Source organism: Haemorhous mexicanus, chromosome 3, assembly GCF_027477595.1.
Source record: "Haemorhous mexicanus isolate bHaeMex1 chromosome 3, bHaeMex1.pri, whole genome shotgun sequence".
Lineage (NCBI taxonomy): Eukaryota > Metazoa > Chordata > Aves > Passeriformes > Fringillidae > Haemorhous > Haemorhous mexicanus.
In genome coordinates this window covers 63,047,982-63,061,783 of record NC_082343.1, presented here as the reverse complement: position 1 = coordinate 63,061,783, position 13,802 = coordinate 63,047,982, and the positions used below count along the sequence as shown (strand labels likewise).

Below are 13,802 nucleotides of genomic sequence, written 5' to 3'. Positions count from 1 at the left end.
TCCAGGCTCCTACAAAGTTTTACACACAAGCTGAGACTACAGTACTCAGTTTGAAAGGTTTGAAAAAACTGTCATTTAAGGTTGCTTATGCTGGGTGCTTTGTCACCCCACTTCATCTTGTTCCATCCTGTCCTATGCTCCACTCCTTCCTGGCACAGCCCTGTGCTGACCAACAGTCTGGCTCCAGATGCATTTTTTCAACCTATCTAACTCACCTGCTAACAAACTTGATCTCAGTAGCAACTTCTGCAAAATCATACAACCAAAACTCAATTTATGCCTAATCAGAATGCCAGAGATTAAATTTAAGTTTACACATATATTTGAAATAAAGAGAAATTTTAACAAGCTATACTGTATTTACTGAGATTGATATCAAATAGTTCTGCCAACAGACATGAGCAAAAATATGTAAGTTAATGTTCTCCTTATATTCCCTAGAACAGGATGACAAACCTTTCTGAAATTATCTCTTCAAAAACTCAAGCAAGACCAAAAAACCTAAACACTGTGACAAATCACATGAATTTTAACACCACACACCTTCATAAGCTCTTTTCTAATTTCAAGTCCAAAGTGCCAAATACCAGCTTTCACAGCATGAAGCTCATAGTTTCCCATAAACTTTCATAAGCAGCTCCTACTTACTAGGAGAAAAAAAAATATTCTGTGTTAGTTTATTCTTGTATGTACCATCCACAGTAAGGATTTCAAACAAAATTTTTGTATGTACCATCCACAGTAAGGATTTCAAACAAATACAGTCCCTTTCTTAGTTTTTACCTCAAGGGAGAACAAGCATCACAGCATAAACATCCTTTTCAGAAAAGGGAAGACAAGCACTAGACAGATGCTTGGACACTTTCATTAGTACATAATCTTATCAATGATTTATATTTATAAAATGTCCTGGATATTTAATATCTTAGTCTTTTTTACTCTTAAACCAGAAAATATTACTGAAGTTGAAAGTTAGGTTGTGCTTCCTATAGGAAAGCATGGAAGCTATTCTGATTATACTGGGAATGAGACATTCCCAATACTGTTTTCATGCACTACCTTGGGCACTTAGAAACCAAAGCAATCTCTCTAGTGCAAAGTTCAGAGCAAAGAAAGGTGTGTTTAAACAAAGCATAGATCAGCAAGCTTTTAAGAGCTTATCAGTGGAGGACCAACCCTAATTTAGAAACTGCATTTTTATTTACCTCATTAGAGTCTGTGTGAATCCAAGTTGGGCTTTTGTTTCTTTTGGTGAGGCAGGCTGCACGTGACACATGCAGACAACGAGGGAAAGGCAGGTTACCAGCAGCTCTGCAGGAGGAGTGCAGGTGCTCCCTGCAGTGCAATGCACCTGGATTCCAAGGACCTGTTCTCACATCAGAGCCTGCCTTTTGCAGGCAAAGGCTGTGCACATGACTGAACCACTGAACAGCATGAGTCAGGACTAAATGAGCTGGAGATGAAGCTTGCACCACCTTTAGAGGGGTTGTTAAAGGACAAGTTGTGCCTGAACTGACTAAAAACCTGCCAGTACAAAGTTAAGCCATCACATATCGTTTCAACAAAACTGAACCAATGGAGCTAAATTATTTCAGATGAGCCTCTCACAGCATGTGGCCATAGCCACTACTAGGACTCAAAAAATGAGTTAACTTGTCAAATCATAGCCCCACAGCAAGCACATAAAGCAGGCACAGATGTAGGCTACTGCCAGAGGATTCTGTCAAACCCTCCTTTCCTGGGAGTTTCCTTCACTCCCCTTGTGCCAACACCATCAATGATGCATAACTTGCTGAGTTAGATAAAGGCACTAATCTGCTCAAAACAACACTTGCAAAAAATATTGCTTTTAGTTGAATTTTTTGTTAATCCAGCTCAACCTACTTCAGCCAACTCAGAAATGCCAGTCAGGGCAATAAAAATATTAGGAAGGTGTGAGAGATGGAAAGAAACTCTCAGTTGTGTTCCCCACTCTTTTCAGTGTCCATTTATCTCAGCCTACTATCACCATGACCTGCACCCACCATCACTGCACATCAAAACTTCTGCTTGGTCAGAACAAACCTTAGGAAACATCTCTTTTCAACAGAACATGAAGACTTCTTCAAGTCTACCTGAAATGCAGGCTTCTCAGGAGAAGATAACACAGGCAAGCCACCCAAATGAGTTTAGCAGGACATTAAAACCCTCTGGATGGAGTTACAATGATGCTGGTGACCACTCCCACAATGGCAACACCATTATCAGCATTCCCTTATCTGGCTGGGACAAGGACAAGCAGGCTGAGAGGCTTCAGAAGCTATACCACACTTCTGTAGGACCTCTCATCCCCTTAGCAACTGCTGAGACAGAAAGCATCTTCCACTGGCCTGTTGTAACCATAGCTCTGGTGTCCTGCTGTGAGTGACCACTGAGACACAGCTGTGTGTGTGTGACAGCAGTGACAGAGCTTCCTCTCAGTTCAGTAGCCAAAGCTTCTTGTTCCAAGCCTCTTGCTTTGTACCTGGAATCACAGACTCTTCACTACAGCTATAACCACAATTATTACATGAATCCTTGGGCCACTTCAAGCCTACAAGAACTTTTTGCTTTATTTGTGCAGCTAAAAATTTAACCTTGCACTTTCTTAATCCAGAGCAAATCTCCCTGTTATCTCTGGATACAGTATAGTCCTGGACCTTGCTGTTGTATTACATTAAAGGCAAACAGAGGTGATACTTTGTACCCTTGAGTCCCAACATTGTTCTAACAACTACGGAAAAATCTGCTAAAAACCATCAACTGATTAAAAACATTAAAAATTGAGCAATGTACCTTACTAAGCACATATTGCTAAACATTGACCAAGCAATTCTCACACTTCATCCTAATTATTTTCCTTTTTTTCAATTAGGGATATGAATTGAAAATATCTGACTTCCCAAAGCCAGAGTAAAAGCTGTTGGGGTGGTTTAGGGACTGCTGGACTGGAAGAAAAAGGAGTTGGAGAAGTGATAAACAGAAATTCGTACTGATGCTAAATCAAGCAAAAGTGCTAACTGTTCTGCTGCAGCTAGGCACTGAGTATGCATGACAAGGTGTTTATTTATTTATTTACTTATTTATTTGTTGAAGACAACGCTATTCTTACTTTGTTACTTTCTCTTGTATGCTGTACCTTCAACCACTATTCTAAGTATACTAAAAACATTCAGATTTGCTCCTACTCAAATACTTCACCACAAATACTTCACCCCAAATGGTTTTAAGTTCCCCAGGCATACTGGGGGCCCTATGGAGGAAACATTTTTAACACATATTTATTGTCATCTTTTGGCCTTAGAAGCCTCCCTAGGAAAGAAGGCTGTTGTAGAAAGATGACAAGATAAAATATCTGAAATTTTCAAAGAAATCATTTCTAGTCTAACAGGATTGCAATCAGGGAGGGCAGAGAACAGACACAGAACAAGAGAGAATATTGAGCAGCTTACCCTTATGTGAAAATATGACCAGGTACATACTATATCTGTGCATGCTTTTATTCTGCTGTAATAACAGACAGCTAGCCCAAAATAGCAACCAAAGAATAAGTTCATAACTTCAACTTTTTTGGGAGTGCAAAGGTGATCATCCCATACGCTGCTCACGAAAAACGATGGCTAAAATTGTACTTAAGGAATTAATCAAGGCTGTTTATTTTTTACACATCCAAATACTAAAACCAACACCCTTCCTTTTTTTTTTTTTTTTTTTTTTGTCTATTTATTTGACTCTAAGTATTAAAATTCCCTGCATGAACATTATTATTTTGAAACCACAACTCTAAGGCTGAGGCAGGTTCATTGCAAAACCAGCAGCCCCCACAAAATAGCCTGTTGGCACACTGCAAGTACTCAAAGCTTATGAGCAGGGTATTTTTCTTCCCCTGGCAGAGCAGACTTACTGAGGAGTCTGGAATGACAGTGAGTCATGCATAGCCAAATCTGCAACACCACTCACAGCGGGAACCTTGCTGTATCACTTACTGTAATTACAGCCTCCCTTCAGCTGGAGTGTTTCAGAGACAAAAAAAACTAAGGTGCTCTTTTGGTAATTCCATTTTTAATTCAATTTTTTTCATTGGTAATTCCAATGAAAAAAAGCACCCACAATAGAGAAGGATGCTTGCACTGCAAATGTTACCCAAACATGCAGGAGTAACCTTTTAAAGCCTTACAGCCTTCAGCTCCTGCTTCACTAGTGCCAGTTACAAGGCAAGAGTAAAATATTAGCAATAATAACAGTTAGCAGACTCAAAATGCCATTAGTCTTACTCAAAAACAAATTTAACAATTCAGCTTATCAAAGAGAAAGAACTTAGAGAACAATTAACTACTCCACTATGCCACACTTAGAACACTGGGGGTCAGATTTACAGAGCTCCTCTGGCACTTTGCTAACCAGTTCCATTCCAGTTTTACATAAAGTCTACATGTTTATAACATCACATCTAGTAATATATTGCATTATGTTCAGTATCATTCAGATCTGCACACACTCAAGCAAAAAAAAAGAAAGCAGATACTTTAAATATTCAAAAGGCCTTTAAGTTTCCCATTCCTAATAGTCAGACAACCATGACATCTCACACTCTGTATGTTATTAAAATAAAAAAGAAAGCCTGTATAAAGGCCCTGATTTCCCTCTTTTATGATATTCGCTCTATTGATTGAGCAGAGTTACTCTTGTTTGTATCTATTTAAGGGTCTGTCTGGCACAAAATAGAACTCAATAGATTGTTTGCCCTGATAGTGAAGGACATTAAATCAAATCTACACCCACAACATAAAACAATCTAAGTCACCTACAGAACTGGGCTTGTTGAAATAATGTTTTATCATCCTGACAACTGGTGAATGATGTCTAAATGCAAGAAACAGTGACCATGTCTGCACAATGAGGACTGCACTGCAAGAGCTTCAGCAGACCTAGGGCTCAAAAATGACATGCAAATTGAATTCACCAAGATTCTTAGAAAAACAAGATGACATGACTGCATTATAAACAATTGGCTAAAGTGGTAATCTGCAGCAAGGAAGTGATTTTACCTGTATTAGTGACACTCACGAGACTGACACTGAAGTACTGCATGTAATTCCTGCTGGGGGGTGAAAGAGAAGCAAAGTAAGAGGGCAAATGTAAAGATGGGTGCTAAAATGATGAAGAAAAGTATCACAAAAAAGATTTCTAGACTGAAGAAACAAAAGCTCCAAGAGAAACATTTGTTCCACCCACCAAGATAAAATTGAGTGGAAAGCTGACCATAGGCACTAGGAGGGCTTTTTAATGGGTTGGCAAGAGATAGGAAGAGCCAAAGGCAGGAGCAAGATAAATTCAAAGTAGAAATAATGTGCAAACTGGAAGATGGGGAACCCCATGAACCAGGAATCCAGAATCAAGGAAGCAGAAAATGTTGGGATACCACATCTTGTGGTCAGTAGATCAAGTTACTGGGATTAATACATCAGTAACCATCAATACATTAAGGGTCTGCCATATAGTCCATACTTATACACGCATGAAGTACAAAAGACACAAAAGCAATTCTAAAGAAAGCAACTTCGTGCCTTGCTGCCTGTCAGCTCTACCTGAAGATGTTGGTAAGCACTGGACAATGAACTTGGTTCAAATTAGAACGCAAACCCAAGGCAGGAAAGATTTTTCTAATGCATTCAGATGAAGACTGTGCTCATGCAAAACCTGTAGCAGATAAAAACACTACGATGGTTTAGTAAAGTCAGCTGTAGTGGGATAGATCTTTGCCCTGCAGATAGTTCTTTCTGCTTTTATAGAAGCAAAGCAACACATGGAAGGTACTGTCTGGGCCATCCATATACTAGCATCACAAAAGGTTACAGGGGTTAGGAACAACAATTGCTGTGACAACAGGGGCAGGGACCTGGAATCCCTTCTGTAGAAGCAGATTGCAAATGAAATTGCAAAATGCTCCCCCAACTTAAGGCGGTGGTGAGTAATCAGCTTGTGAGTTTGCTGCTTGTACACTCAGCATTACATGTATCCCTCACAGTACTTTACTCCTTTATACTGGATTTCACTGGTTTTCAATTCCAAAAGTGAGTCACTGCTAGGAAAAGAAGTGGAAAGGAATGAAAACTTTTCTCTGAAATAAAGGAGATGGAAAATGACCTTGGAAAAAAGCATGATTTTGCGCTTACTACTAGATTTCTTGTTGGCTTAAGATACCAACTATTAAGATTTCAGATTAAACTGAGCAAACATTTGAACAAAGAATCGGGCAGATTATTCCAGTAAGGAAAGAATAAACTCCACTTGCATGGTTGATCTGTAATGTCTATTATGGTCAATGTTTGAAAAAAGTGAATCTTGTGGGCAATGCACAGCAGAAGTCTGTTATTTCTCCATGCTCAAAGGACATCTGTAATTCAAGTTTCTTACTAAGAGATCAAACAGCGAGTGATTTAGACCACAGCTGTCTGTAGAAAACATCAAATATTTTATGTCCCTTGCTTGTCCCCAAAGTTGAACGCATGCTACCACTACTAAATCTGTAAAGCCCATATTTACAAAAATATATATAAAATTAAATACTTTTGTTTATGCAGACTTATACAGTAACCCACAAAAAGGGGCACTTCTCCACAACAAAACCCAGCTGAGGCTGCCTGGTTCTGCTGCCATATAGACCCAAGCTTCAGCCAGTATCTCCCAGAATCAGGTGGATTCAGTAACAAAAAGCAAGATGGTGAAGCTCAAGGGCTGCAGGCCCTGAGTAGCAGGTGCCACTCAAGAGACGATAACTGAAGTGGCAGCAATCCTCTTTCTTACAACACTCTTTTCCAGAACCCAGGGTTTAGCTCCATCGCAGGCAAACTCAACTCACTGCTCTCATTTTGCAAGCTGAGTACCAGCAAACGAAATGCAAGATTTTTAAAAGGCAAAGAAAGGAGAGGGCATAGAACTGCAGAGCCTCTGAGGAGGAGCAGCCATGTCCTAGGCTCTGTGAAACACCGGCGTCTTTCTTAAATTATCAGCAATACGAAGATTTACCAACTCTTTGGAAATACACAAAGTTAAACAGGCACTGGCTTGCAAAGCTTCCCAACTGAAACTGGTCCTCCAATGTAAGTTAATGCAGCGCACTGAAGCGGGAGAAGAGGTGCACATGCTGGTGAGCAAGCACGGTGACTCACTGGAAACAGATACAGGGAGCCTGTCACAGGACAAACTGGTGCAGCACAGGAAACAACACGGAACAGCAGCATCGCAAATAGGAGAGAGGTATGGAGAGGAAAGCAACTCTACCTCCAGGGGCCAACACCTTCAGAATCGTTTATCTATTACTCGGTTTGCAGTTTAGGCTCAGCTCTTGAAAATGCCATGCAGCAGAAGTTTATTTGCCTCACGCACTGGTGTGTTGGTGCAGCTCAGTTACTTCTGCATGCACACTGCATGCAGTCACTTTTATAAATCTACTCCTCATGAACTGAACACTCCAGGCTTGGTCTCAGCCTTATAATCACATTCAAAAAACATTTTTACATGCATATGTTCGCATACACACACACACACATTCACTCACTCTTCAGGACAGAAATAGTTCTGTAGAAGACTCTCTGGATGGCATTTGATTCCTGAGGGTAAGCCCACACAACCATATGAGGAGAATGTTATCTAAAACACCTACATGTGGCTAGCAAATATGACACAGGACCTGAGGCGCTTTCTACCGAAGTAGACGGAGTAAAATTCCAGAGGAACCTAAATGGCACTGCAAACCTATGCTTACAGGTTTGGATTTTTCATGTACAAGGGTGACATACAATCAGTCACTGAAACAGTTATGGACTGAAACCTATCTGATTCGTTCTTGGTTTCCCCAGCCCGTATAATAACAAATTTTTCCATAGAAAGACAGAAATTATTTAAAATTTTGTGCATGGATACGATGAAGCCAAGGAGATGACATCAAAATGCGAGTAGCATGACAGCCAATAGGGCATTACTGAATCTAAGAGGTTAAACCTTGAAAGTTAGTGAATTAAAGCAATATGGAAAAGAGAGTTGTTATTAAAATTGAATTTGATATCCTATATGGCATCCTGCTTTTTTGATTTCTCCAAGAAAGTTTTTAAACTTAAAAAATAATAATAAATATTTAGGTGGACCACAGAAATCACCCACAACCAATTATCTACACCATACAGATGTTACATTACAGCAAAATAAACTTCTACAGCAAAATAAAGTGCTACATTACAGCAAAATAAACTTCTCTATGGCAAAGACAGCACTTCCGATCCTATTTTATGCCATCACTGCTAATATTGTTAAAACAATATTCCTAAATTGACAATCCTAAATTGTGATTAGAAGTAATCACACTGAGGCTGTTCTAGATTCTAGCCTACTGAACCAATGGTAAGGTAAGCCTTTCCAAGAAAGTATTTCACAGACTCACTGTGCCTTTAAAGGGCCAAAAAACCCACCCAGAACAGACAAGTAGCTCAACAATCTAATCAGATAAGTCTTATGAAGCAGAGTTCTCATATGCCCAAAGGAAAAAAAAAATGGGTAGGAAGAATTGCTCTTTCTTTCCTACGATGTCACTTTGTTTGGAACACAGCCAACACATTACTTTTTCCAGGAGGTACCAGTGTCATGCTTCCCTCCCAAGATAAAGCAATTTCTAATATGCACGGTTTTAAATGCCTATAAAAAAAAAATTCAACTTAGTTTCTCTATTAATCTTTCCAAAAGGGCTGATTCATTATAGCTGGTACCATAATACATTCGCTTCCTAATATTCTGATCCTTGTTAAAATTTACAGTTTTCAAATTAGAAGCGAGATGTTAACCTAGATATTGAAAGTTGTTCTAATTTTGGTTTTGGTTGGTTTTTTTTAAGACAAAATAAGCTCAATTTCACAAAATACAAAATCTGGACTGGAGAACTGGTCCACCTGCACACTCTGAAAAGCTGAATGGAAGAACTTATTTCCATTAAATATTTCAGAATTATATGGGTTTGGGCATTATTAGTATCATGCAACTCTGTTCATCTTGGGAATGTTGACAAAGAAGGAATGTAGTTAGAATAACTGGGGGGAGTGGATGGGAGAGAAATCCACAAAGACATTACAACATTTCAGGAAAGTTTTGTTTGTTTGTTTCTAAAAAGACAAAAAGAGAATCAAAAGTGGCCACTCCCCTCCCTCTCTGTTCCCATGAAAATACTCCCAATCTCTCCCACTTCAGAAGTGGGAACAAACTGGGGATGCACAGCAGGAGGGAGTGGCTCAAACAGGACCATGGAGTTGAGATCCTGGTTAATAAAAACAGGAGAAACAGACCTAAGTTTCAAATTTAGACTGGCACAGCAGAAAGGCAGAGAGGATTCAGAATTTTAATTTTACGAGCTAAGTGGCAAATGTGCATGGCCTGGAAAGCTGTTCTACTGCTGTGGTGGAACTCAGGCAAACTAACTGTGGGAATCCTCTGCTCTGCACAGCTGAAGCATGCACATTTGTTTGCTATAATTACAGAAATGAGACCACTTTTCCCATTTACTTCCCCTTCTCTTAATCCCAAACCAGAAGAATTTGTGAAGGATTGCTATTATTTGCTTGGCAATGTCCCAGCTTACCCGGGAGGCTGTCTGCAGAAGCAGCTGCAGAGGAACTGGAATCTCATGGGATTGCTGCTCCTAATGGTGTGGCATTAGCGCAGGAGACAAGTTTCTTAAGACATAGAGAGGGACTGTGCTCATGTATCTCAGGCCTCTAGGGGCTAAGAGTCTGCTGCTTAGAGCCATGTATCCAGACAGCTACAAGGAGAAAAAAGGGGAACCAATTCTATCAGATACACAGGTCTTTACTCAGAAGTTATCCCAAGGAGCAGGGAAAGCATTTTCTTAACTTATCTCTCCACGTCCATGGGGAGTTTGACAGGGGTTATGAGAAGCAAAGAAACACCACAAACAATTGCAGAGAAGTTTTTGGATTCTGTGACTTCTTGAAAAAAATATACATATTTTGTATTCCATTGGAAATGGCCAGGTCTGCAGGGTCCTTATAGGTGTAGCTAAGATGACATCAGGACTTCAAGCGAGGCTGATAAATAACATTACTCATGGAGAAGGAAGTACCTCAACCAAAGAGAACTTTGTGGTTCTAACATGGGGTAGGAGGTATTTTTCAGTTCACTCCTTGCTTCTATTGTGGACTCTTGGCGCGATATGTCACAGTGCATGTTATCTTTTCTCCAGGGTGACCCACTGTACTGCCTGCTATCTTCTTTTAATCAGACTATAATCTCTTTGACAACACACGCTCTTCCTATGTGCACATGGAAATAGTATGCCAGTTTCAATACCTTCCCAGTTTCAGCTGGCTTCTCAGCATTATTAAAAGTCCTGTCTTTATCAATGGGACCTTTGTTGACAATTTCAGCAAGGAAGAGGCAAGACTGAATGGGCCATAAAGACAAAAGTCAGTCCTTTACACAGAAGTCCCTCTGGTCATTGCTATGGAAAAGCCAGCAGTGACTTCTGTCTATGTCAAATGTGCTGTGAGGCACCTCCTAGTAGGTCCTCAGCCCTCAGGTATGTGAAACCGGCTTCTTGCCCGTTATCAGTTTCAATGACAATGCTTTAAAAAGTTTGTCTCATTATAACCAGAACCTTCGTACCGTTTAACACATTAAAAAAAAAAAAAAAAAAAAAGAAGCAAGTTACAAAGATACAAAGTAGTAAACCACAAGAAGATTGTAGGAAAACCGACGAACAGCATCCCATCGACACCCTGATCCCAAAACCACTGAGGTCCAGCGCCCCCGAGGCCACGGGACAGCTCTCACCGCTGCGAGCCACAATCCCTCCCCGCTCCGAGCCTAAAATCGCACCGGCCAGAACAGCTCGGGTTTAACACCGACCACGCACCCGGGCGGCCACGGGATTTTCTTGGATACAAGCGCCTTAACAACAGCCGGCTCTCGGCAGACCAGCAGAACTCCTGGGGTTTCCTCGACGCGCGGACCGTATTACAGTGAGAAAAAACCCAAACCAACTAACCAACAAACAAAGAAAAAACCGTCTGGAAGCTGCGGGACAGCGCAAAAAACGAGCAAACCCTTTAGCTCCGGGGCCGGAGGAAACACCTTCTCCCGCGCAACAGGTTCGCGCTGCGCCGGCTGCTCTCCTCCTCCGCGGCGCGCAGCCGGAGCCGCCCCCGCCGAGCGCACCTGCCGCGGGCAGCGCCCTCCTTCCCTCCCTGCCTGCCGCCCGCCCGCGCCTCCACTCACCCGCCGGCGGCGTCGCCGGCCCCGCCGCTGGGGTGGTAGGCGGTGAGGACCACGCCGCGGGAGCCGGACCGCCAGCTCATGGCGCTCGCATCCCTTCTGGAGACACCGAGGCGGAGCGGGGCGGCCCGGCTGCGGCCCGGCGCGGCCCAGCCTCCTGCCGGCAGCGCAGCGGGGCAGGGCCGGGTGACGGCAGCGCTTCCTGCGGCCCGGCGGGGCCGTGCGCCTCCTCCCGGCCCGGGAGCCCCGCGGGCGTGGGCGGCGGGAGCGGGCGGCCGCCGGGAGCCGGGCCCGCGCCGTGCCGTGCCTGCTTTACAGCTCTGTGCGCTTCCTGACGCCGCGGGCTGTGGGAAACCAGCGTCCTCCGGGCAGGCTGGAGTTTGTGTGAAGATGTCGCTGAGACATCTGTCAATTAAAGAAGAGTCGCTGCCCTTTCGGCCCCCGGTCAGCTGCCACGGGCGAACTGCCGCGCCCCGAGGCTGCCGTGTGCGGCGCGGCGATAAGAAAAATAAAGAATGTGTTCAGCGTTTGCTTTGTACATGATCTATTTCACCGAATCGCAAGAGTATTCGGTGATTGCTTTAACTTTTCATACACACACCAAAAACAAAGTGTATTTTTTTTAAATGACAAGCTCTCGTAACAAAAATCACAACCAGGGATAATGTCAAGCAAGGACACTGCTGACTGAGTTGCCTCAGAGCTTCTGGGCCTTAAGACGACATTAGCTCCACGGTCACGCTCTATCGAACCAGCAGCAGCCAGAGGAGCGCAGCATTGGGTCAGCCTTTTTGATGGGCAAATGCTCCTCTGTGCCTCGGCACAGGCTCTGATGAAATGCGACTCACTGCCTTGGTACTAGTTTTGAATTGGTAAGCAAGACCTGTAACACTACACCCAAACCCGTTTGGTTTTTCCCATGGCAACATGTAAATGCACATATGCTATAGATGTTTGTAATTTGTGCCCTCGTTCACATATGCATATGATTTGTCTGAATTATTCTCAGTTTGTTCTATAAGTGAATGGGTCAACTTCACTTGAGATGAGTGTAATTTGCATTGTGTTTACTTTTTTCCTTCTAAAACAAATCATGCAACTGCTTTGTTTGCAGTTAAAATCTGCAAAGCTTGGTGCTGGGCTCTGTGAGGTATTCTGAAGTGCGTGGGTATGGAGTTCTGAACCTTCAGTCTTTTAACCTTGTACCTAAATTGGGACGCTGCATGCAAGGTTGTGGATGGACCATGCAGTTTTCTGTGCAGCTGATCTGCACTGCAGAGCTGTCATGTGGGAGCAGCATGGAAATCTTGTCCTACGGCCACTATGAAGTCAGTATCAGCAGAGAAGCAAACAGGCAGAACTCTGGTCATGTTTGAGCAAGATCAGTTTGTCCTCTAGAGTCCTTGATATTTACAGATGGTGACTTTGGAGGGATCACAGAAAAACAGAACCTTGCCACCGATGATCGACTTCTACAGAGTGCCAAACAGGAAGTCCAAATTCCTTTAAAAAGTGTAAAGTTGCCATTAAATTTTGAGAAGAGTCCCAGCTTTACAAGCACAGGGAAACTTGGATGTCGTTAAACAGGCCAGCCATTACAGAGTTCCCTTTTCATTTCTCACACACCTGAGGGTCACATGCTGCCTTAGTTTTAAAATCATATGAACTATTGAAAAGGGGGTGGGTTTTGATAAAGCCTGCCTCTTCCGTGGTTTCTTGGATGTTTTATCTGTAGGCAGCCAGCCAAGATGTTTTGGTTAAAATATCTTTTGTATTGTTATTTTTTAATCAAAATTTTCACATGAAATTTTTAAAACCCAATTTATTAAAAAGACATTAGTAGCAACAAATACACTATGCATATAAATTAGAAAAAGGAACAGGTCAATTTTTAACTATGTGATTCTTTAATTTTTTAATATTTGCAATGCATAGGAAAGAGGCTGCCTCACCTCCACAGACGTTCTCCTTCTGCAAAGGAATGGGTAAAAGAGAAGGCACTGCTTCAGTGCAGCTTCAGCAATAGCTTAGTACTATGGTTACAACAGTTCAACTAGCAGTACGCACCAAAAGCACTGAGACAAATTGTCTGCATGTACCTACACAATCACAAAAGCAAGGACATGAAACCACTGCAAAACTTAGGACTGTGAAAAGATTTAGCTGTACTCCCACTGCAAAGCTATTGCACTCTCTCTGCATCTCATGCTGTGTCCCAAAGGCAAAAATTAGCCTAACTTCTCACTCAAGCATGCAAACAAGACTTCTGTTTTCACAACTCGTGTTGGAAATACATCAGCATGAGGTGAGAAAACATCCTATTAACGTATGTTAGCACTCCTGTCTGCTGGTGCACTTGTCTCTTTCTTTAAAGGCACATGTGGTTAATTGTTAAACAGCATAGGCAGAATGCAAAATTATTTTCTGAAGGACCCGGTTTTTTTTTCCTTTTAAACTAAACCAGAAAAATTAAACATAAATACCAGGGTCCTTAGGACCTGGCCTTG

At 42.1% G+C, this 13,802-nt stretch overlaps 1 protein-coding gene across 1 annotated transcript in view; it reads right to left on the bottom strand.

Moving 5' to 3' along the window:
* Positions 1 to 11,453, bottom strand: part of ARHGAP18 (Rho GTPase activating protein 18) — a 68,611-nt gene extending 57,158 nt beyond the window's left edge. Inside the window, exon 1 of the mRNA XM_059842124.1 lies at positions 11,299 to 11,453. Coding sequence (XP_059698107.1) covers positions 11,299 to 11,378 — 80 coding nt within the window. The 5' untranslated portion in view covers positions 11,379 to 11,453. The remainder of the gene's footprint in view (positions 1 to 11,298) is intronic.
* Positions 11,454 to 13,802: the final 2,349 nt, after the last annotated feature.